Source organism: Nyctereutes procyonoides, unplaced genomic scaffold (genome assembly GCF_905146905.1).
Source record: "Nyctereutes procyonoides isolate TBG_1078 unplaced genomic scaffold, NYPRO_anot_genome, whole genome shotgun sequence".
In the NCBI taxonomy this organism is placed as follows: domain Eukaryota; kingdom Metazoa; phylum Chordata; class Mammalia; order Carnivora; family Canidae; genus Nyctereutes; species Nyctereutes procyonoides.
This window is the reverse complement of record NW_026575042.1, coordinates 26,976,219-27,001,318: the sequence shown is the minus strand read 5'-3', so window position 1 is coordinate 27,001,318 and position 25,100 is coordinate 26,976,219. Positions and strand designations below refer to the sequence as shown.

General features: G+C 47.4%; 1 protein-coding gene across 1 annotated transcript in view; it reads left to right on the top strand.

Annotated features, from left to right (window-relative positions):
* Nucleotides 1-818: 818 nt before the first annotated feature.
* The window catches only part of GALNT15 (polypeptide N-acetylgalactosaminyltransferase 15), a 48,542-nt gene continuing 24,260 nt past the window's right edge, over nucleotides 819-25,100 (top strand). The window contains exons 1-2 of the mRNA XM_055321237.1: nucleotides 819-1,973; nucleotides 21,607-21,773. Coding sequence (XP_055177212.1) covers nucleotides 1,444-1,973; nucleotides 21,607-21,773 — 697 coding nt within the window. The 5' untranslated portion in view covers nucleotides 819-1,443. The remainder of the gene's footprint in view (nucleotides 1,974-21,606; nucleotides 21,774-25,100) is intronic.

The following is a 25,100-nucleotide window of genomic DNA, read 5'->3' as shown; positions in this document are numbered from 1 at the left end:
GTTGCTCCTGGAAAGGCCGGCATATGCTCGCTGCAGGACTCTTGCATTTGCTATCCCCTCTGCCCCAAGTGCTCATCCCCATATCACTGCCTGGTCCTCCTCCTTACACAGATGCTAACTCTTCTGTGAAACCTTTCCTCGCCATGCAGTGTCCCTCATCAACTCCCATCACATGTTCCCCAGCCCTCCCCTGCTTCACTTTTCTCCTTAGCCCTTATCAAACCACCTGGCCCACTGCATTTTTAAATTAATTATCTGCCTGTCTCTCTAGCTAGAATGTCAACTCCTTGAGGCACAAATTTTGGTGTTCTACTCATTGTTGGATTTCCAGCCCCAGCACAGTTTTGGCACATAGTAGGTGCTCATTAATATTTGTTGGTTGAATGAAGGAGGTTTCACAACTGAAGGAACATGCCCCTTCTCTCCTGATGGTTCCCCTTACTGGCTGTGTACAGGAGGCATTAGAAGCTCTTGGGGGCAGGAGGGGCTTACAGGAGCATCTCCCCCCAGCTTCCCTGATTTTCAGAAGGATGAGGACCATGGTCCTCAAGAAGGAGGGAGACTTCAGCCTAACTTTCCAGATCACTTGTGGGAGGCTGAGGGTGCAAATAAACAGTTAGCTGTTTACATCTATGTCACAGATACAGCCCTTCTGAAATCAGGAAGGAATACTCTTTCCTGCCCCTGTGGGTGGGGAGAGAAGTCTTCCTATGAACGAGATTCAAATCTGAACTCCTGGGATGTTCCTGTTTGGGTTTGGTCCTGGCAGTGACAGTGTTTATTTTGCCCCGGAGCTGTGTTCCGTGGGATTGTGCAAAGCCTGGGAACAGTGAGGGCATTAGGACCAGGAGCGAGGCGCACGCTTGGCTCCTATGTGTCTGGCAGAGGGCTCTCAGCTGAGCGCAGAGCTATGTGTGAAAGGAGATCAGGCGCTGCCTGCCGGCTTCACATCTGTTGATCTGACCTGACTTGAAGCGTCCAAAGGAGGACGACTGTCAGCTCTGCTGGACCGAGGACCCACCAGCTTCCCCCAAGACATCGCATAGCAACCTGACCAATCATGCGAGGGGGGGAGATGAAACACGTGGGACTAGACACCTGAGCAGAATGGAATAATTTTTTTCCCCAAGGAGATAAAAGGGGTAAAAGGGGCAAAACAATTCCATTTGAAGACCCTGTGAATGGGCTTTCAGGAGGCAATTAACAGAAGTCCACTCCGAGAGGAGCCAGGGTGGGACCTGGGTCCCGTGGCTTTCTGATTGTAAGTGGAAGTCACTCTTACACAGATGTCAGATGGGGGGGAAAGGAGCAGGTTAAGTGACCAGCAAAAAACTTCCAGGTGGAACTAGGAAGCCAGGTTCTCCTGCAAGCCCGAAGGAACCTGGAGCGGGAGGAGGCCGCGAACTCGAATATGACCTGTTGCATTTGGCAAGTTCCAGCAACATGCTCCTAAGGAAGCGATGCAGGCATGGACCGTGCAGACTGCAGTTCCTGCTGCTCTTGCTGATGCTGGGGTGCGCGCTGCTGATGGTGGCCATGCTGCACCCTCCCCCGCTCGCCCCGCACCCTGCGGCCACAGCCCGGGCCGCCCAGCGCAGCCCGGATGCTGGGTATCGCCTGGACTTCGGGGAATCCCAGGAATGGGTGCTGGAGGCCGAGGACGAGGGCCAAGAGTACGGCCCCCTGGAGGGCCTGCCCCCCTTTATCTCGCTGCGGGAGGATCAGCTCCTCGTGGCAGTGGCCTCACCCAGGGCCAGAAGGAACAAGACGCAGGGCAGGAGAGGTGGGAGCTACCGGCTCATCAAACAGCAGAGCAGAAGGCAGGATGAAGAGGCTCCAGGGAAGGACTGGGCAGCCGAGGAGGAGGAGGATGGGGAGGTAGCTGAAGATGAGCTGACCCCGTTCAGCCTGGAGGAGGCGCTCAGTGCCCGCATCCCCCTGCAGAGGGCGCTGCCCGAGGTACGGCATCCACTGTAAGTAAGGCCCTGGCTTCCCTTCCCCAGATCCCCAGGCCCGTTATCTGCGGAGGACTCAGGGATGCCAACTTTCTCCACTCTGCCTCCACCGTCCTTAGGGCAGCAATTCCCAACGTGTGGTCCCTGGACTAGTGGCAGAAGCATCCCCTGGGGACTTGTTAGAAATGCAGAGTCTCAGACCACATTCCAGAACCACTGAGTGAGAAACTCTGGGTGAGTCCAGTGATTTAACCAGGTGCGAAAAGGAGGGGCCCTTACTTGCTCTTGGCTTCCCCATCCTGGTTCTAATCCTGTCTCAGGATTATCAGGTCAAACAGCCTTATCCATACAACACATAGTGAGCCTGGGTAGACATTCTCCAACCTACCTTCCAGCTCCAACACGCTGCCTCTGATACTTTTGATATGATTGTTGTTATTGTTTGCTTTCATTTTGGGCCAAAAGAGCAATTGAAACTAACATTTATGTGACTCCTACCATGTGCCTGGTTTTGATCTAAGAGCTGTTCATATATTAGTCCTTACAACTCTGTAAGATGAGTGTGAGTATCACCATCAGGCTTATTTTATAGGTATGAAAACAAGGCACAGAGAAGTCAAGTAACTTGTCCAGTCACACAGCTAGCAGGTACCAACGCAGGGTTTTGAATCCAAGAAGCTCCAGTCTCCTTGGACTGCCACTCCATGCTGCCCTCCTTAGTCTACTAGAGTAAGAGCACAATCCCAGTGCCCAGGGGCTAGAATGCTGTGCAGATGCAGCCTAGCCTGGGAGTGTGGTCCCACCACAGAAGGCAAGCTGGGAAGTGTGACAATATGCAGGCCGGACCCAGGGAGATGCAGAGCTTGCCTTGTACATCCCCTGTCCTCCCCCACCATCACCATGGCTGGCTGCAGAGGAGGGCTCTGGTCCAGCATCCAGGGCCAAGGCAGCTGGTTAGTTCGGGGAAGTCCCATCTCTATAAGCCACTGCTCTTCCTAGAGCCCAGAGAGTTTCCCTGCGATCAAACACATGTTTTGAACTTCTAGGTGAATGGATCCATGTAGAGCTGCAGTCAAGAGCAAAACCATGTACTCCTCTGATCCCTGGTGTTCCTGTTGGTCTCACTGTTGGGCACTCACCCTCAGGGTAATGCAAATGCAGGTCTGCCCCTGAGAGTGGCTCCTTAGATTGTATTGCAGGTGTGTGTGGGGGGTGCTCACTGATTTTACCCATCCCAACCCTGCTGCTCCAACTTCAGGTCTTGGCTTAAAAACCTCTTTTTGGGGTTCCTGGGGAGCTTAGTCAGTTAAGCATCTGTCTTTGGCTCAGGTCATTTTCCCAGAGTCCTGGGATCAAGCCCCACATTGGGCTCTTTTCAGGAAATTTCCAGGCCCAGCCAGGTCCACGCCAGTGCAATTTTGTGCTCTCAGAAATTTTAAATATACTACAACCAAAGCTAAATGGTTACTAATGTTCGTTCAATGCTCAGGTCTCTTCCATGCAGACAGTAAAGACATGATGGCTTAATGAAAAATATATTGTTTTCAGATTCTTTGGATACATTTTTTCTTTGGCCTAGAATAAGAATGAATGTCTTCCTTTTGCCAGTAAGAAACATTGCTGGCAATGAAACATCAAACAGGAGGGTCTCTGGCTACCTACAGGTGTGTGTGTGTGTGTGTGTGTGTGTGTGTGTGTGTGTTTGTGTGTCTGCCTTATGCAACTGTGCTGTGCATATGCATATCTGTGTGTGCATTGTATGTGTGTGTTTGTGCATGTGTATGTTGTGTATGCATTGTGTTGTGTGTGCATTAAACAGATTGTATGTGTTGTGTGTAGTACATGTATGTAGTACATTATGTGGTGCCTGTGTGCCTAGTGACTGCATGTGTTGTGGTGTGATGTGCATAGGTATGAGTTATATGGTGTGTAGTCACATATGCAAGTGTGTTGTGGATGTGTTCATATTCTCACATGTATGCACGTTAATGTATGAAGTGGCACATGTGGCACTTGTATGACCATGCATGTTTTACACATGGTGTGACATGCATTGTGCATGTGTATGTTGTAATTGGGGTTTTGTTTTGTTTGTGTTTTTGTGGTATACTAGTGCATGATACTGTGTTGTGACTGTGTTACGTGTGCATGATGTGCTTGTGTGAGTGTGGGTTACATGTGTTACACATGTGTGGTAAAAACTTATTATTTGAGTTGTATATGTGTATGTGTGCTATGTATGCTATCCATGCAGTGTGAAGTGCATGAGTGTTTGTGTGCATGTGCTACAAGTATGGGTGAATTTTGCAGCATGTGTGTTGTATGCCTGTAGGTAGTATATGTGCGTACTGTGTATGCTGTGCATGTGGTGGTGTGAGTTTACACATGTGGTATTTTACATGTTTGTGGGTACATGTGTGCACACGCATTTGGTGTGTGTTGCATGTGTGCATTGAGTGTGTTGTGTGTATATTATAAATGTGTTGGGCAAGTTGTGCACATGTGTGTGCAAGTGTGTTACAGGTATTATGCCTGTGGTGTGAAGTGCAGGGGTGTGTGATGTGCACATGTGGTGTGAATGTGGGTACATTTTGTGTCATGTGTACAATATGCACTGATATGTGTGTATGTGTGTGCACCGCTTCAGTGGTTGCCTCTTCAAGCCAGGGTAACCGACTTGTCTCAGTTTGTCTGGGACTTTCCCGGCTGAGAAACCCCTCAGTCCCGGGCAAACAGGGACAGTTGGCCTCCCTGTGCCCAGCCTGCCCTGGTCATCACAGGCCGGCTGTCAGCTCTGTGTAGAGGTATGTGGCACCCTCTGCTGGCCCGAGCCTCTCCATGCAGCCTGTGCGGCTGGGGCCTGGGCCCCCAGCCTCTTGGCTCCCCTCTGTGGTCCAGGTGCTGGTGTCTCCCCTTGGGGCCCCTCTCAGGACACACAAGAGGTTATCTGCAAAAGTGAGGCAATAACCCCCTACTCTCCTACCAGGTTGACACAACTTTGCTTCCCTCACCACTTTAAAACTAGGCCCAAATACAGCTCATAAAAGAACAGCCATGTGTTAAGAATACAGCTATATGCACTGCTTTCCCACTAGGGCTAGGAGAATTCTGGAAATCCCAGTGCCTCTGTCTTCAGCTGTAGTGTGCCAAGCACCTCCCATCCCAGGGTGTCCTACAAGCCTGTCCTAATCCAGACAAGTCCTGTTGGCCCCAATTCATGCATCAAAATCTCCAAACCAACTCTGGTCTTTGCTTATCACCCCCACCCGTACACCCCAGGCCATAGGTTTTCTCTGAGGACCTCTAGGAAGGTCATTTTGAAAAGAGGCATGCAAGGAAATCAGTAATGATGCAAAACCAAAATAGAAAAAAAAATCAGTGCAAACAATCAAAAGGCAGGCCCTGGAAATAAAGGCCAAATTATAGTGAACATTCATTTGAGCACTTACTATGTGCTAGGGCCCCTGCTAAGTGGCTTTCATTCATTTAATCTTCATAATGAACCCATAAGCTAGATCCTATTATCGTTCCCATTTTATGGATGTGAAAACTGAGGCACAGAAAGGTGAAGGGACTGAGGCCAGGTTACCTGACCAGGTGTGTCTGTCACCAAAGTCATGTTCTTAACTACCTGGGTAGGTCACTTGGGCCAAAAGCATTTCAAGTTTTTTCAAGTTTTTCAAGTTTTTCCACCTACAAATTTAGGGAGAACTCCCATGGGTCAACAGGAAGACACGGAGGAAGACATCTGTCACAGTGTCCTTGGGCGTACTAAGGAGTGGGAAACCACCAGAGCACGTCATCAAAGGGCGCTGGGGGGGGCTGAGTGCAGCCCCAGAGGTACTTTGCGGGAGGTAGAGGCCACAGACTGGGCGCACAACAGTGATGGAGGGAGGCCTTTAAGCACCACGCGGAGCAAGTAAGATGCAGAAAAGAGGTCCGTAGCATGACATCCCTGGGAAATGTGAGCTCCATGCACACTAACCAGTGCATTCTTTATAAGAACACATGAAGCCCCATAGACTGGCCATGCTATGGGGAGGGCAGGATCCCGGGGACAGGGTGGGACCAGAAGTGAATGAATACATAGATGAAATAAAGAGCCCCAGTCTGAAGATTAGGTTTGACTCAGTCCCTCAAAGCTGCCGTCCACGAGGGGGTTGGGGAGGAATGGGTCTTCACCCCACTCAGCCTTGTGTGGCATGACGGCTTTCAAGGCTCTTCTAGGCCTAGCTCTCCTTTGATCGTCCTGGCATCCAGCACGGGGCCACTGATTGCCAGGATCAGAGGCTTCTGACTGAGCCTGGTCCAGGCAGTGGCCCTCGAACCTGAGTTCACATGGGATCACCTAGAGGGCTTACAAAAATGCAGATTCCTGTCCTCCCCCGCTACAGTGCCTGACTCAGTAGGTCAAGGGTAAGGCGCAGGAATTTGGTTTCTACAAATTTCCTGGGTAATGCTCATGCTGCTGATCTGAGGACACTCTCTATACCTAACAGGCTAGACAGAGCTGCACTTCTCGAATTTTAAAATATGTGTAAACCCCCCTCCCCGCCCCCACTCTGGGGATCTTGTTAAAATGCACAGTCTAATGTAGTAGGCCAGGGGTTCGGCCCCAGATGCTACACTTGCATCAAGCTCCCAGCTGGTACTGGTGCTGCTCGTCCACAGACCACATTTTTGAGCAGCAAGGGGCTATATCACTGGTTCACCCAAGTATGTACTTGTCAGATTCCCCAGTATTGCTTTTTTTAAAATGTAGATTTTCAAGCGTCTTTGCTGGAGACTCTCCATAGTTCGGAGTTGGAGGGCAGTGATCTGATTTTTAAAAGTTAGTTTGGGGAACTGCTGATATAGACAGCGAGTGAAGAGGGAGTAGAGTTCTGGAAGATTCCATGGAGGAGGTAGTCCTGGGATTGGAAAATAGAAAAGAGAGGCAGAGAAGAACACAGTCCCCTTTCACGACCCAGAGTTTTGTACTTAAATATAAATGTCAGCTCCATACCTGGCTTTGCACTACCTACTTGCGTCAATTTATAACTCGTGTTCTATTTTGGTCCATGTTTCCCTGGTTTATATCCCCACAACTGTGACTAATTCATATAACCAAAGAACAGCAGACCTGGGGCTAAATCCCAGCCCCAGCTCTTACTGGGGGACCCTGGGGGACCACTCAACTTCTGTATGCTTCAGTTTCCTCTAAAATGTAGCTAAAATAACAGCCTTGAGTGGGGTTGTAGGTTGAATGAGATAGAATGTGTGATGACTTCCCCTCTCTGTATTCAAGTCCAAACTAGAAGTTGTCCTTATCATATTCTTGAGCATAGGGCCTAGGAGTGAAATGAGAAATGGAGAAAAGTCAGAGTAGGCAGCTGTGGACATCACGTCACTGTCCTATCTCTGATCAAAGAGTTATTTTCTACCCCCACGGGCTGCGAAATCATCACAAACTCCATGGCACATTGGAATTACCTAATATTAAAAACTACTCATACTGGGGTCCTACTCCTAGAGATTCCTATTTAGCTGGCCCGGGGAGGGCCTGGGCCTCCCCAGGTGGTTGTGATGCACAGCCAGGGCTGAGAACTGGGGCTTCGAGGCACCAGGTGGGCAGTGGCATTTCACAGCAGGTGGAGAGACACAGGAAGGGTTTCTCTCCTTTGTTCCCTCCCTCCTGTCCAGAGGCCACTTTGGCAGCAGATTTGTTGTCAACATAGGGCACGTGGGTGGCTCAGTGGCTGAGCATCTGCCTTTGGCTCAGGTTGGGATCCTGGGATCCTGGGATCCCGGGATCAAGTCCTGCATTGGGTTCCCTGCAGGGAGCCTGCTTCTCCTTCTGCCTATGTCTCTGCCTCTCTGTGTCTCTCATGAATAAACAGTCTTTAAAAATACAAAAAGATTTGTTGTCAAGGAGAGGGTTGTGTCTAGTGTACCTTCCTGTCTGGTCAGTTCCCGGCAGGCAGGGAGCCACCCCAGGCTGACTCCCTACCCCTTTGTTGGCTCTGACACCTGGGCTGCAAAAGGCAGAGAAGACAGCTGGCAGGCAGGCATCAATAAATCTGAGCAAGTGGCCACAGCCCTGGGACAGGGGCAGGGAGGGGAGGGCAAGAAGCAGCAGGCTGGGGCAGACAGCTAGTGCTGGGACTCAGCTTATCCACCCTCCCAACCAGGAAGGGAGGGAAGACAACCCAGTGCGGACAGTCGGAGTGCTGGCTCCGAGTCCTGGCCAGCCGAGTCACAAAGGGAATACACACGTTCCAAGCTTTCACTCCTCAAGCCTAGCGCAGCCATGGCTGGGAGTGCTGCCCCACCCCCCACCACCCCTCCTGGATCTCCACCCTGGATCTGTCACCCCTCAGTGGGTTTGTGGTATAGACAAGCTGACTATAACTCTTTGAGATCAAATGTACTCAATGTAGTCAATGCAGCAGAGTCTTTGTGCTTCAGGTGAGGCTTGGGGATCAGATCAGAGGTGGTTAACTCCCGTCTTATCGTTTTTGATCCTTAGGAACTGGTAATTCCACTGAAAGTCTAGTCCTCAGACCTGCAGCATCAAAAATGCAGAACTTCAGGCCCCACTCAAACCTACTAAATAGATGAAAATCTCTATTTTTTTAACAAGATCCTTAGCTGATTTACATTCATGTCAGAGTTTCAGGAGCTCTGATGAGGCCAGTGGTTCACAGCCCTGCCTGCACATTAGAATCAACTGGAGAGTTTTACAAATCATCACACCTATCTAGGCTCCACCTCAGATCAACCAATTAAATACAATTCACTGGAACTCTCCTAAGTGACTCGAATGTGCAGCTGCCCTTTGGGGTGCAAAGGAGCAGAGACACGGGGAGTGAGGAGCAGGGACAGTCTGTGGAGGAGGGCAGGGGGCTGCGGGAGGAGGAAAAGAAAGAGGCTCCCAAGCCATAGTACCTCTCGGCCTGGGCCTTCCCAACGTCCTCCAGGGGCTGCTGTCCCCAGAGCCTGCTCATGTTGCCCTCACAGCCACTTACCTGCTAATGTCTTGCCACTAGAAACCACTGCCTTCTACCCAAGCTCTGGTCCAGAGGTCAGCAGCATCCGGATCCTGAAGTGCAGAATCGCAGGCCCCACCGGACCTCCTAGATCCAAATATGCATTGACAGAGATGCCCCGGGGCGGGGGCGGGGGGGTACAGGTGCAGGTGGATCAGGTATATGTTAACATCCAAGAGGCACTGGGCAGCCTTTTGGCTTCTGCTGCCTCATCTTTGGATTCCTGCCCGTTCTATGACCTGCTACCAACTGCTGACCCTCCCTCTATGTCTGAATATCAAACTCCTTGATATAGAGGAGCAAGAAAGTTCACCTGGTCACCATTTGGGGGAGGCTATGCCTTTAGGGGGACTACTGTCCCAGGGTGTCTCAGAGGCTGTGGTCAGGGTTCAGACCAGTGACTCCCTGGCAGTGCCCATCTTTACTCCAGGGCTGGGGAGCCAGGATCAGAGCAAAGCCACAGCTGCTTGGAGTCCCTGAGAAGAAGGTTGTGAGGCTTCTGAGGACCCCGTGAAGAGAAGGGGACTGTGTGGTCCTTGTGTGACTTCTTTCCAACTCTTGGGAATGATAGGCTGGCAGCGTTAGCCTCAGCTATAGGCTCCAGCCTGTCCCATGCTTCTCTCTCATTTGTAGGAATGTTGTCCATCCCTCAAAGGATCACCCTCAGGCTGTGTTCCAGCCCTTCTATCTCCAGGCCTGGCCTAGAATTAGTATTCCTGAGATGAGCCCTACCAATTATAGACAAAATACACTGAGCCCTGGGATTTTCACAGAATGTGACTGACTCTATGTATTACCCTCCTGTTTATACAACCAGTTTATATACTCCTTGTGAGCAAGACCAATGTCTACCTTCATTCATTGAACAAATATTTATTTAGCAACTATGAAAGGTGAGAAGGTGAGCAAGACCCAGCCCCAGACCCGAGGAGCTTGGGGTGCATGCGGGATGCAGATAAGCAACCAGGTTGTTACCTTGGTGGGCTCAAGGCAGCAGTATGGAAACTCATCTGAGTTGGGGACCCCTGCCTATTTGGTGGAGGCTGGAGGTCAGTAACCCCCAAACAGAAAACCAGCAGAAACCTTTCTGCCCTAGCCAAGTGAGGAAATGGGGGGTGGGCAGTGTTTGTGCCAAAGCCAGGCCATCTGGTGCAAAGCTATGACTCATCCTTTTCAGAATCATCACCCAAATGCGTTTTCTGAGTTCACAGGGGATCCTGGAGCTGCATGCAGAGAGGGCGTGCATCTGTGTACAAACACAGACCTTGGACTCCTCTGATCTTAGAGTGTGAAGCTATGAAGCTAACCCTCTTGGGCCAGGATGATCCCTTTAATCCAAGCAGCACCCCTGGGTAATAGAAACCTATCAGCATCCCTGTGTTGGCTAATTAGGGGATGTAAATAGAGCCAGGATTCAAAGCCGAGTTGATTTGATTCCAAAGCCCTTGGTCTTCCTTCTCTGTTGCTGGCACTCAGAAGATGGACAAATGAGGTCAGGGTGAGCTTTTGGATGTATAACTGAGAGAGAAAGATATCCACCAGCGACATGGTTGAAAGACAAAGAAAGTAACCCCATTAGTAAATAATAAGAACATGCATTTCTTCATGGAACCTCTTCACAACTACCTGTCACATTTGGGTACCACCTTGCAATGTCCAAAAGCTATCCCTGTGCACCGCCTCACTGATTGCCCCAGCAAAGCCATGGCAGAGACACAGCAGGGAGAATGTGCATCCCCACTTGACAAAGAATGTGAGATGTGGAGAGGCTAAATGACTTGCCCATGGCCCCTTGCAAGGCTCTCTCTTGCCCAGGGAGAGAGCTCACTCGTTTGTTTACCTACCAACCTTATTCCCTCAAGGATTTAAGAATACATCATAAAAATAGAAAAACTGCTATGAATATAATGTTAATCAAGATAAGGGGAAATAAAATTGGAATATCTTCCCTTCAGTTTCTGGTATACGCAATCTCCTTTTCTCCTTCAGGCCTGAGCAGGGGCTGTGACATCTGCCAGTAAGGAACACTGTTCCCCACCCACACACCTCCCTTCAGCTGCATCCAGGTCACCCTTCAGGTGTTGGTTTTCACATTACTGCCCCAGTCCCGAGTGTCTCCTTGGCGCACTTGCTACAGCTGTTAGATAAGTATTTGGTTATCAGCTTAAGAGGCTATAAACTCCATGACATCAGAGACTATCTTAGTTTGGGTTCTTCCAAAGCAGACCCTGAGAGGAGAATTCGTTTTGGAAACGATGCCAGGAGCCCTGTTTGGGGACTGGGACCATGGAGCAGAAAATAGAAGGCCATAAAAGGTCAGTTTTTTCTGTGGGCAGCCAGGGCTCAGCCTGCTGGGAACCTGCGAGGCGCTATGAAACACACATCTCTATGTGTCCAACCTCCTCAGGGTCAGGGTTGCTGGGTATTAATACCTCTGCCCCCACCCCTTCTTTTAAGATTTCATTTATTTATTCATGAGAGACACAGAGAGAGAGGCAGAGACATAGCCAAAGGGAGAAGCAAGCTCCCTGTGGGGAGCCTGATGTGAGACTTCATCCTAGGACCCCGGGATCACACCCTGAGCAAAACGCAGATGCTTAACCACTGAGCCACCCAGGTGCCCACCTCAGCACTTTTAGTCACTGGTTGAGGGCAGCTCTCAGGAGAGGGTGGGAGGTCGATTCTCCAGCTCTTTAGGCCAACAAAGGAGAGAGCATCTCCAGTAGGCAGAGAAAGCCCTCAGGCAATTGGAAGGCAGGCTGCTGTACTGCTATGGCTCAAGGAGGTGTGGGCAGGGCACCATAGGTTCTGCTTCAAGGATCATACCTACTTAATTCATCTTTCTCAGGTGTCAGGTTATCATTAAATATCTGTTAGATGACTGGATAGGAAGAGGGAAAGTCAAGATCGAAGACAAAATGAGATCGAAGGTAGGCAATCCATGGAACCTTCTCAATGACAAAATATCCTATTCCTTACTCTGAGCTTCCTGGCAACCAAACTGAAGAAGAGTCAGACTGCCCAATCAGGTATCTGCTATGTAACTTAAAACAAGTCATTTAAGCTCTCTGGGCTCTAGTTTCCTCATCTCTAAAATGGGAATGTGTATTCATTATCTAGCACTACATACACACCACCTCAAAATTTAATGGCTTAAAAAAACAGATAAATTGAGCTTCATGAAAATAAAAACTTTTGTGCTTTAAGAAAGTGAATGACAACCCAAGAATGAGAAAATATTTGCAAATCTAATAAGGAGTTTGTATAAGAATAGATCAAGAACCCTTCCAAACCAACCCAACCAAAAGACACCCAATTTAAAAATAGGCAAAGATTCGAATAGACATTGCTCCAAAGAATACATAGAAATAGCCAAAAAGCACATGCAAAGATGTTCAAACCATTAGCCAGTAAGGAAAAACACAAATCAAAAACCACAATGAGATTCCATTTTACCACCCACTGGCTAAAATAAAGACAATCACCCATGCTGACAAGGATGTGAAGACATTGAAACCCTCACATGTTGCTGGTGGGATTGCAAAATGATACAGCTGCTTTGGAAAACAGTTTGGCAGCCCCTCAAAATTTTAAACAGTTACCACATAACTCAGCAATGCCAATCCTAGGTATACACCCATGAGAATTGAAAACATATTTCCTATGTTCTAAAAACTTGTTTTATAAGTTTATGAAAACATGTGCATGAATGTTCATAGCAGCGTTACTCAAAACAACCCAAAACAGAAACATTAACTGTCCATCAGCTGGCAATTAGATAAACAAAATGTGGTACACTCAAACAGTGGAATATTATTTGGCAGTAAAAAGGAGTGAAATACTAACACATGTGCTACATAGTGATGAACCTGGAGAACATTCTGCTGAGTAGAAGAAACTACATATTGTGTGATTTCATTAATATGTATAAAGTGTCCAGAGTAGGAAACTCTATAGAGATAAAAAACAAATTAGTGTTTGCCTGGAGCTAGGGTGGTTGCCAGAGGGATGGGGAGTAACTGCTAATGGGTAATGGGTTTCTTTTGGGGATGATGAAAATATTCTGAAATTAGATACTGGTAATGGATGCACAAGTTTGTGAATATACTGGAAACCACGGAATTGTATACTTTTCTAAGGGTGGATTTTATGATATATGAATTATATCCCCATAAAATTATTATTTCAAAATATTGGTGGCTTAAACCAATAACCATTTATCCACAAGTCTATAATTAGGACTGAACTTAGCTGGGAATTTCTGCTGCCACCCTCATCTGGGGTCCCTCCTGTGGCTGCTGTCATTCATCTGGAGGCCAGGTGGGCTTGAGGGATCCAAGACAGCCTCACTCATGTATCTGGCAGCTGACCCTGGTTCCCTCCCGGGGCACCTCAGCTTTTCTCCAAGTGGCCTCTCAACTTCTATTAGAGTAGATAGGCTTCCTTACACTGCATTTTATGGCAGCAAGTGGAAGTTGCAAGGCCCCTTGGAATCTACCCTTGGACGTCCCAGAATATCGCTTCCAGTACATTCTATCTATCAGAAGTCACAAGATCAGCCAGGTTCAGGGAGTGGAGAAATAGGTCGCCCCTCTTGATGAGAAAAGTGGCAGAGTCATGGTGCAAAGGAGCACGCATATGAGGGTGAATTATAGAATTATAACGACCATCTCTGCACGCATGAAAATACCTATTCCAAAGGGCACTTGGGAGGATTACATGTGATAGCGTATGTATTTAGCAAGCATTTGTGTATAGGAACGCTCATTGGGTGGTGGCTACAGTGAATATTAATAGGACATTACACCCTAATTTCCCCAATCCCCCGTGCCGAGAACAGATTGCAGACAGCAAAGCTGGAAATGTCTAGACATTGCATAGTGAGTGAACCCCTCCTTCATCATATGTGAAAACTAGTACCAGAGAAGTTACGGACCAGCTCAAAGTCCCTTACTTCCCTTTCTCACAAGGGATTCAGAGGTCTGAGCACAGCATATGTCTTCTTTCAGCGTACATGATACATGCCCTCTGACACCTAGTCTCATATTCTTCCTTCCAGACCAGTCTCCTGGCTCAGGCTGTACTGTAATCACAGTGCCAGCTCCCAGCAGGAGGGTCTTCGAGGGAAAAGATGCGCAGAAGGCAAAGTCTTGCCTGGGATGAAGGGACAGGAGTCCCTGGAGTTAGGGATAACTCAGATGTCACAAAATGACAGCCCATGGCTTGTGTTCTGTCGCAGATATGTTGTTTGGCTGCAGTTTTACTTTTTTTTTTTAAAGATTTTATTTTTAAGTAATCTCTGTACTCAACATGGGGTTCGGATCCACAATCCTGAGATCTAGAGTCACATGGTCTAGTGATTGACCCAGCCAGGCGCCCCTGGCCACAGGTTTTTTTTGGAAGTGTGACCAACATTTAAAAATTGAGAGATTTCCCATAAACAATTCAGGCTTATGGCTTTTTTCTGAAAATCAGAAAGATCTGGCAATGTTGAGCTGAATTTCCTCCTGGTAATACTGGCTGCTCTTGGGGAGGCCATGTGGTCTCTAGCTCACTGGAACCCCCATGGGTCGGGTCACTGTCCCCTGGCTGTCTGACATTTGAGCAGACATTTGAGTGTGTGCTCACTCTGTATCCAACCAAAGAGCACTTGCAAGGAGGAGTTGTGCTAAATGAACTTTAAGTCCCCTTTTAAACTATCTTGGCTGGACTTTTAGAGGGTTTGTTTTGGGTTTTTTTTGCTTGCTTTTAGAGGCTTCCAATAGCTTCTTTGAATCACTACTTAACCTCTCTCCCTAGTTCTGGCCTACCTACACCTCTCACTCCCCACCCCTCAAAGCTCTAAAAATTGGTGGGAGGTGGGCAGGAAGAGCAGTTGTGAAGCAGATGGTAGGTTTGTAGTACCACCTGCCTTCTACTCCCATTCCCCACCTCCCTCCTTGTGCCCTCTTTCTCCTTAGGGACCGCATGTCCCTATGGTGATATTAGGGGACCAGGGTTCCCAAACACAAGTGATCAGGGCCCCACATTTCCTTCTGTTCCTTCAGGATCTCCTCAACCTTACCCACTCATATCAAATAAGGGATGAGGGGATGCTTGCTATCACAAGCCTTAGTCTCTCAAGGAGAATTCTTCCTGTATTTTAACAAAACAACATGGAAGCCACCAAGGCCACTTGGGTGTACAGCAGGACTTTGTTCCCAAAGACTGCCTGAGCAATTGAGAACATCTCACTGCTAGGCTAGTGTTATACAGAGGATGGGTACAGCAGGGGATCTATATGAGTTCTAGTCACTTGTCTGAGATCCTCTGTGGTAGACTGCACCCTCATGCTGCACAACTCCAAGAGGCACCATCACGTGGTCTTGTGGGGGCATGGCATGCCCTGGAGTTGAGCAATGCAACAGCCCCCATGATGAGAAGGAGAATTAAATGACAAAGCACATGGGAAAATCCTACAAATATCAGGACCAGACCAGTCTTCTATGATGAGAAGCAATACCAGAAACTAGCCAGCATACAACACTAACCTAAAAAAACTGCAACAGTTTCCATTTATTGAAAGTTTGGTATGAACAAAACTCCTCTTTGTTTATATAATCTTTACATAGCCCTCTAAAGTAACTTTACTTGTTATCCTCATTTTATGGATAAACAAACTGAGGCCTAGAGAGGTATCCTGGCACACAGAAGGCTTGCAAGAAAAAATAAAGACTAATATTTATTGAACTCTTACTATGAGTAAGGCACTGGGTTAAGCACTTTATATATATTAACTCATTTGACCCTTCTAACACCCCCACTTTACAGATAAGAAAATGGAGGTTAAGCATATTACATGCTCAAGAAGGACTTGTTAGAATCAAAAGGATTGCAAAAAAAAAAAGATTTGATTATTATAGATATAACTGGGTCTGTGGATCTGGAAATTGTTGAAAGGAAGGACAGGATGGTTATCAGAGAGCTTATGTCATTTGCCCAAGCCACATAAGAACAGATTCAAGGTTAAAACTTAATGCCAAAGCTTGATCTCTGTCCATGTGACATATAGAATTTTCCCAAGATGATAAACTGACAGGTTTTGAGCAAGGTGAATGGGGTTTAGCTAATTTCAGGGCATCAAGTATCACACCCTCCTCCACTCTGTGCTACTACCTGGGTCTGTGGGCATGGAGGGGGCTCATCCTATCTGCCCATCCCCACAAGACTCAGGGCTACCCACAGGCTGATGATTCCCATCCCTGGAATGATGACCATGGACCCCCTCCATAAGGCCATGCATACAGTGGGTCCGGCTCCCTGCCACTGGTATCTGGAGGCTACACAGCCTACACTGTCTGCAGGCCCCTCCACCCAGTCACTCTATTCACCAGAAACAAAATAATCAATTCCTGGCTCCTCTGAAAAGTATCTAATGTGCCCTGAGACACAAGACCTTGCCAAACTTCTGTTTCTAATAGTTAGCATTGCACTCTAGAACTTTGCCAAGAGTGCTGGGCCTTTTGGTAAACCACAGGATTCACTCAGAGCCCATGCTTGTCTTCTCCTGAAACTCTAGATTATTTCCACTGTTATTTCCGGCTCCCAGCAGTCCTGCGGTTGCCTGAAGAGGTGCCCCAGAGCTGTCTGTTTATGTCTTGGAGCCTGTGTGCGCTGCTTTCTGCAGAGCAGGTGACAGTTGTGTCTGAACTGTTATTGCCAGGGCACTCATCACCGCAGCTCGAGTTGGGGGGCATCTCCCTTAGCCTTGCAACAGCTCTCAGAAACCCACTTGGCTTTTCAAAAAAAGCTGGCAGCTTAGTCAAGTTTATCCCAGTCACACTCCTTTACCCCATTCATCTCTTCTCCATCTTCTCTCACTGTGAAGCAAGAGCACAGTTGTATTTCTTCACAAGACCTAGAAAATCCTCCAGCAAGACAGCTGGAGTGAGAGGAATCTTAACCAAATTCTCTTCGAAATCCCGGCTCCCCTGGCTTTTCCTCTTGCTTTCCCCTCGCCTACCTCTAGTGGGCCCCAAAGAGTCAAGAACACAGAATTTCCAGGCTGGAAGAGCTTCCCTGATCATCTTCTTAGTGATGGTACAGCTTCTAACGATGGCAGCTTTGTGCTTTATGAAGGCCAATCCTCCCCACAGCAGCTCTGCGAAGTGGGTGCTGTTATCACCATCTTGAGGAAACCAGGGCACCAAGACGCTAAGCAGCTCCCCAGGGTCATTTGCACAGCTAGGAAGTGGCGATGCCCTGGAATCCATGGCTTGAATCATCAGCTAGACTCCTGGTCCACGGAGCATGTTCCCCAAGGCCAGAGAAGGGAAGTCAGTAGCCCTGGGCTCACCAGCTATTTAGCAGGACAGAAAGCTCTCCTGTCTCCTGACTTTGAGGAATGTGTGAGGAGTGTGGTCCCAAATAGCTAGAGTTTCAATAGGAATCCCTTTTACTGATGGAGCCCCTACTACAGGTCAGGCACTGTGCTAAGCTAAACATTTGTTTCTTACAAAAGCTTGGAAGCGGAGCATTCCCCTGGTGCACATGTGGAAAAACAAGTCTTCCAAAAGTGGTTCAGGCAGCATCTAACACTACACTGTAGGGTGGTTGCTTAAAGATTATTATGTTTTACAAAGATAATCATAAATACAGTATACATGCTAATTACATTTTTTCCAAGAGAGCTATAAAAGAGCCACTGTCTATGGAGTGCCTATAATTATTCTTAGATTCTCACAACAGGCCCAAGGAGTAAATATAATCCAGTGTTCAGAGGAGGAAACTAAGGCTTGAAATATTGAATATATTACCCCAGGGGTTAGGAAGCAGCAGGGTGAAGATTCAAATCTGAATATGAGTCTGAAGCCTAAGCTCTTTAACCACGTTTTCAAGGACGCACACATGCATGCACTCACACGCACACCACACACTGGTGCTGTTTCTGGTGCTCGTGATCGGTGGATTGGAGGAGAGAAAAGACCCATCCCTCCAAAAGGCATCGCCCTGTTTGCCCTCAAGTGACAGACTCAGTCCCTATAAAACTGCAGTTGTGAGAATGCCACATGCAGGCCTCTCTGTCCCCAAGCATCTCTCCTATCAGAGCTGGAAAACAGCCAGCCCCCAAGCCACTGCCTTAGTAATGTTTTCGGTTTGATTTGCACCCACTGAACTCACCGAAGCACGATTTCTTTTCACAGCCACCGGAGGCCCTGGTCCTAGACCGCTGGATTTTCCTCCACTCCCAACCACAAAGGAAATAGAGAGGACATGAAGGAAATTTTGAACCTGTTTGTGAGCAGATCTAGAGCAATTCTGAGTGCAGAGTGGACATTCTTAAAGTCAGTTAGGGTGGAGGAGGGAGGCTTCATGAGGGCATGGGGGTGGGAAGAAGAAGGTGACTGGAGGGAGGGGCTGCAGGGGTGAAGTCACTCAGCAGAACCAACAGCACATACCCGGGACTCAATTAATCTCCCAAAAACCTTATAGGAGATGGGGGGGCAATTTGAACTTGTGATGTGAAAACAACCCTGAAAGCAGCCTGTAAGTGTGCACATAAAATTCATTATTTCAAGGGCACCTGAGTGGCTCTGTTGGTTAAGCATCTGCCTTTGGCTCAGGTCATGGTCCCTGGAGTCAAGGGATAGAGCCCCCACATCTGGCTCCCTGCTTAGTGGTGAACCTCCTTCTCCCTCTGCCCTTTACTCTGCTTGTACTCTCTCTCTCTCTCACTCACTCTCTATCTCTCAAATAAACAATAAATAAAATCTTTTTTAAAAATTCATTATTTTGTTTGTCATAGGGATGCTTCTAAGGACACTGTCACCCAGTTGGAGACTTCTTTCCAAAGCTCATAGGAATTTCTCTTAAAAACTAGAGCTAGATGTAAAAGCTTCTGGAGTCCAAATAAAGTCTTTGAGCTAATACTATTTGAACTGCGTCAAATTCCTGATTCTACTCATGGTGGAAGGTTATGTAATCTATCACCACTGGGCAAAGCTGGGTGAAGATAACACAGGAACTCTCTGTACTGTTTTTGCAACTACTTACAATTCTTTTTTTTTTAATTTTTATTTATTTATGATAGTCACAGAGAGAGAGAGAGAGAGAGAGAGAGAGAGAGAGAGAGGCAGAGACATAGGCAGAGGGAGAAGCAGGCTCCATGCACCGGGAGCCCGACGTGGGATTCGATCCCGGGTCTCCAGGATCGCGCCCTGAGCCAAAGGCAGGCGCCAAACCGCTGCGCCACCCAGGGATCCCAACTACTTACAATTCTTAAACTATTTCAAAATAAAAATTATAAACTGTAAAAAAAAAAGTACTAGAAAGAGAATCACTGGGCAGCCCTGGTGGCTCAGTGGTTTAGCGCCACCTTCAGCCCACGTGTGATTCTGGAGACCAGGGATTTAGTCCCCCGTCGGGCTCCCTGCATGGAGCCTGCTTCTCCCTCTGCCTGTGTCTCTGCCTCTCTCTCTCTCTCTCTCTCTCTCTCTCTCTCTCTCTCTCTCTCTTTCTCTTTCTCTCTCTGTGTGTCTCTCATGAATAAATAAATAAAATATATTTTAAAAAAAGAAAGAGAATCACTTTCTCTAAAAAAGATCTGGCAGGGATCCCTGGGTGGCGCAGCGGTTTGGCGCCTGCCTTTGGCCCAGGGCGTGATCCTGGAGACCCGGGATCGAATCCCCCATCGAGCTCCCGGTGTGTGGAGCCTGCTTCTCCCTCTGCCTGTGTCTCTGTCTCTCTCTCTCTGTGTGACTATCATAAATTCAAAAAACAAAACAAAACTGGGTTTAAAAAAAAAAGATCTGGCCTATAGCTTCTCTGATGGTGACAATTCTGCTGCAGAATAAACTTCTATTTTCCTTTGGCTACTAGGAAGCTTAAATTTAAAATTCTTTCTGGAAGAAAGTTCTGGAAACTCCAAGGTCCTTATGGCCTATATATTTATCTTCTTTCTCCAAATGTTGACTTTATATTCTTTTTTTAAAAGATCTATTTATGTATTTGAGATAGAGAGCATTGTGTGGGAAAGGGGCAGAGGGAGAAAGAGAAAATCTCAAGCAGACGCCCCGCTCAGCACAAAGCCTGTTGTAGGACTCATTCTCACGACCCTGAGATCATGATCTGAGCAGAAATCAAGAGTCAGATGTTTAACTGACTGAAGACATCCAGGTGCCCCTTGACTTTCTATTCTTACTTCTATTTCCCTCCTCCTGACTTTTCATCCTTACTTTATATTATCATTATTTTATTGTACATATTCCTTGTGAGTGACCTCAAATCCTTTAGGGAAAGAAATAATGCATAAATATATAAACTAATAAAATAATTGACAGCTGGTTATGAGATATTCTTACATTTGGGTTATTTTTTTTAAATGTAGGATTTCTATGTTGTTATTACCTTAAAGTACTTACCTAATATCAGTCCCCACCAGCCCCCAGCATAGGATTTTTGCCTGGAATTACATGCAGGTGTCCTGCACATTGAGAGTTTCAGCCTTGGTTAGAACTGTAGCAGGCAGAGGGACACTCAGCTGAGGAACAGCACGGCATTTCCCTCAGGATGGGCCAGCCTTAATCTGGTTGTTTGTCTGCAAGCAGGTCAACCATCACAAATTGCCTTTAGGTGTTGGAAGTTGGAGGTCCTTGGGACAACCCCTACTCAATGCAACTACTCCTCAGGGAGGGACATTTAAAAGCTACCTAGAAAAAAGCACCTTTTGTGAACAATTGTGAGCTACACACTGCTCCATGCATACTGTTGTTCTAATTTATTCCACTGTGGTCTCACTCAGAACTCTCAGCAGATGAAATGCAAAGCAAATACAGAGCATCCTATTCATCTGCAAAGGAAGGAGGGAACCCAGGCAGGCTTAGGGCAGAGGTGGTACCTCACACTCCCACCTATCCACCCACAAACCAGCAGAGGGGAAAGGCCAGGGTAGTTTAAAGCTCTGCCACTTACTGATAGTGTGAGCTTTGATAAGTCTTGCCCACTCTCAGAGCCTCAGTTTCCTTATCCACAAAATGAGGTAAGGGCCAAAGACTTCTTTTAGTGTAAACAAGCAGTAATATGTGTAAAGGGCCTTAGCATAGTATGTGGCATATTACTGGCACTCACAAATGTTCAATCCTTGCCTTTCTTCAAGAACAATAATACTTAATGTTTATTATGTGCCAGGTGCTATGCTAGATTATATGGATACAAAAATAAAGAAAATAGTGTTCTTGCCCTTAAATAAATGACAATGTGTGTTCATGGGACACTTACTGTGTACTTTATCCTATTTTAGCCTTAGAATAGCTCTGCGAGGTTGATAATGTCATTCATTCCCATTTTACAGGTTAGAATGGTTGTTTGCTGGGAATGGTGGCCACACCTCTCAAATGCTATGAGTGAGGCATGGATAAAACATTTCTCTAGGGATTTGAGGATTGGAAGACAGTGGACAGCACTACTGTGAGGGTGTGATGGGTTCTCTTTACATGGAAATTTCAAGCAAACCCAGAGAGCTACTGAACTGGGGGAAAGCCATCTGGCTAAAGGAGCCCCAGCCAGGGCTTATGGAGTGAGTTAGAGGATGTCCAATGCTCCTGTAGTCTTCTCTTCCCATGGCTCCCTGGTTCTCTTCCCTGCAGGTGTCTGCAGCAGCCCCCCTGGGACAGCCTGCCCACAGCCAGCATCATCCTCTGTTTCCACGACGAGGCCTGGTCCACCCTCCTGAGGACGGTGCACAGCATCCTTGACACGGTCCCCAGGGCCTTTCTGAAGGAGATCATCTTGGTGGACGACCTCAGCCAGCAAGGTGTCTATGGGCTCCTCCCGGCTCCTCGGGTGGGCCTAGACCCTGGGTTGGTGGGGGGTGGGGCTCCCATGCAGTGTGGGGTTTGGAGCCTGTATCATCAAGGTTCCCTCCAGATGAGGATTCAGGTACAGGTAACTCATCAATGAAGAGCCCTGAGACAATGAGTAAGGAAGTGGGGGGAGAAGACATAGAAGGCAAAGCAGCCAGGCAAGGCAAGGTGGTCCTGACAAGGATCTCAAGGGGGCCACTCCAGCCTGATCCCAGGGTTATCTCTCCCAGTCCCAACCTCCATGCAGTCCAATATGCTTCTCCTCAAGACACTCATGTATCACGGCAGGGTAGCCATTCCTAAGTGCTCACTGCCTCCTAGACACTGGGTGAAGCACTTGATGTGTGTTAGTCACTAAATAATTCCTGTTTAGCCTGATTTACTCATTTTCCAGACAAGGAAACTGAGGCCTACAGAAGAGAATTGACCAGGGCTGAGTCATGCGAAGGGCAGCAGAGTCAGGCCCAGAGTCCAGACTTGCAGAATCTGCTCAGATGTTTTCCACTGACAAGAGATTCACTACTAGGGACCAGCCCGTTGCATGGCTGAGTTGCTAAAAGAAGGTGGAGACAAAAGAAGGTCTGTGGTTCTCAAACTTGAATGTACATCAGAATCACCTGTCAGGCTTATTAAAACACTGATTGCTAGGCTCTGCCCCAGAGTTTCCTGATCTGGCACTGAGTCCACAAATTTGCACTCTAACAAGATCTCAGCTGATGCGGATACTGCTGATCCATGGATGACACTTTGAGAACCACTGCTCTTCTTTGGCTGGGGCCTCAGGTCTATGTTTTTGTCTCAACCAAATGGACTGTGGAGGCCTCCTCTGGTCCTGTGGGGAGAACAGACTGCTCCAAGGGCAACTGAACATTTGCTGAGCTTAAAAAAAAAACAACAAAAAAACCACCTTTCTAGGGGTAATGACAGAAAACAGGATCAAGTGGCCACATACCTCTTTTGGTTCTTCCAAAGGTCCTCATGCTGAGAATTTGTCCAGTTGGTGCATGGCAGCAGGTAAAACTAGCCAGAGGCTCTGGAAGTGTGTGAGGTCACTGAGGTACATATGGCTGTCTAGGCCATATGACTGTTGGCCATTAGGCAAAATGGATGAGCAGTTCCTGGGCTGGTCTGGGTTGGCTGATGGAAGTGTCCTAGGGCAGTGGGGACCTCCAATGTTCTCAGGATATTCTTTTTTTTTTTAATACTCTCACTCTGTTTTTTAATAAGATTTTATGTATTTATTTGGCAGAGAGAGAAAGCAAGAGCAGAGAGGAGGGGGAGAGGGAGAGGGAGAAGCAGACTCAATGCTGAATGGGAAGTTCAACTTGATGCTCAATCCCAGGACCCTGAGATTATGACTTGAGCCAAAGACAGATGCTTAACCGACTGAGCCACCCAGGTGTCCAGTCCTCAGCATCTTCTGCTTTCACTTAGCCCTACTTGGAGTGAATAATCCAATGAGGCCACTCTACCTCTGGACATTACATCGCATTCCAAGCAGGAAAGAGTGAAATGCAGATAGGCAGAGGTCAGCCAAGTTTGTCCTTTTAGAAAAAAATTAGTAAAACAATAGTTTTTCCAGAATTTTTTTACGTAATATATTTCCACCAGAGTTAGATTAAAAGGCTATTACTAACAGCAATGGGGTCTTGGTAGATTACTGTTTTTAGATGTCTTGAGCAAAATCAAGTTTCAGTTAGTAAGGTAGAAGGGGAGAATGAATGTTGGATAAAACAACTAGCTGTGCTCAGTACAGTGGAGCCACTGAGGGGCTGGTTCTCACACAATCAAGTTCAGAAATTTTAATAGCTTTGCTAACAGAGGCCCTTCTCTAGGGAATGGACTTGGAACTAACAAGCTTGCCAGAAAAATAATTATAAAGTAATAAATTGGTATAATACTTTATCACCAAGAAATTCAACAGCCAATGACTGGGAATCCTTATGTCCACTGCTCAGGACAGTTTCTTCTGCAGAAAAATCTTCCTGGGGAGCCATATACTGCTCAGAAGGCAGCTCTCTAGGGAGTCTGGTGCAGTTTTCAGGTCAGGCTGCCTGAGCCTTCCCCAGCTCCTTGGAGACCCAGCCACCAAAGTAGCAAGGCTACTACACATGTCCCTGTCAAGATTACCTCTGGGCTGGGGAACTAGAGACATTCTTGCTCTTTGGCATAGTTCTGTTCAACACACATGTACTAAGTGCCTACCATGGGCCAGCCCTGCACTAGGGATCAGAGCAGTGGAAATGCATGAGGTATAATCCCTGCCCTTGAGAAGCTCTTAGTTCAGAGGATGAGGGGGACCCCATTTCCAAGACTTCATGGAGGGAGGACACTACTTCTTTGTGAATGCTTTATTCCTTCTGTCTTGACTGACTTGGTCATCTTGGTGTATTCGTGTGTGTGTGTGTGTGTGTGTGTGTGTGTGTATGCATGCACATACAACTTTTCTTACCTTAAACATAAAACCTAATTAAAAAAAGCCTCTCTCTTCCTTTATCTCCTATAGAATCATTGTTCCTAAAGGAATGTCTAGACTCTTGTCTTGGTTTCTCATGTCCCACTTTCTTTTTGACCCACTGCATTGCCCATCCATCCCTACCACTGCAATGAGACCACTTTGGCCAGTCCTACCAATGACCTATGAGTGACCACATTTAATGGATCTCTGGATTTGACTTCCTTGACCGCTGTCTTAAGTCAGATTTCTTAGAAGTGGAGCCTGACATGGGATTCATGTGCTTGTGATTTTTAGGGGGTGTTCTGTCAGGGGAGCCCTGTAGGAGAGTAGAGGAAGGATAAGAGGCAGAGGAAGGAACTGAGCCAGGTTGAGGTTTCAGATGAAGTCTAGCCATACCCTGATCCAGCAGAGAGCTCGGTAGTGCAAACTGTACCTCAGAATCTGTCCTCCCTTGAAGCAAAGGAGTAGGCTTTGGTAACTCTGCACTAGGTTGGTCATTGACCCTGGGCACCTGGGGCCAGAGGTGGCATTCTGCATAACTCTCTGGCATTCACAGAAGAGGCAGTTTTATACTCAAAGGAATGTCTCCAGAGAAGGGTGCAGACTAGTTAGCAGCAAACCGATAGCTGCTGGGTACCTGCAAACCAAATCAAACCAGTAAAAGGAACTATGGGGCATTTGAGTAGGGCACCAACAGTATCTGCATAACCTCACTGCTGCAGTTAGAGAAAGCAGGCCATTTCTCTCCTCTCCTGGTTTTATCACACCATCTCTCCTGGTTTTTACTGGAGGGAATACCAACCACCCCAAATTACTGAAG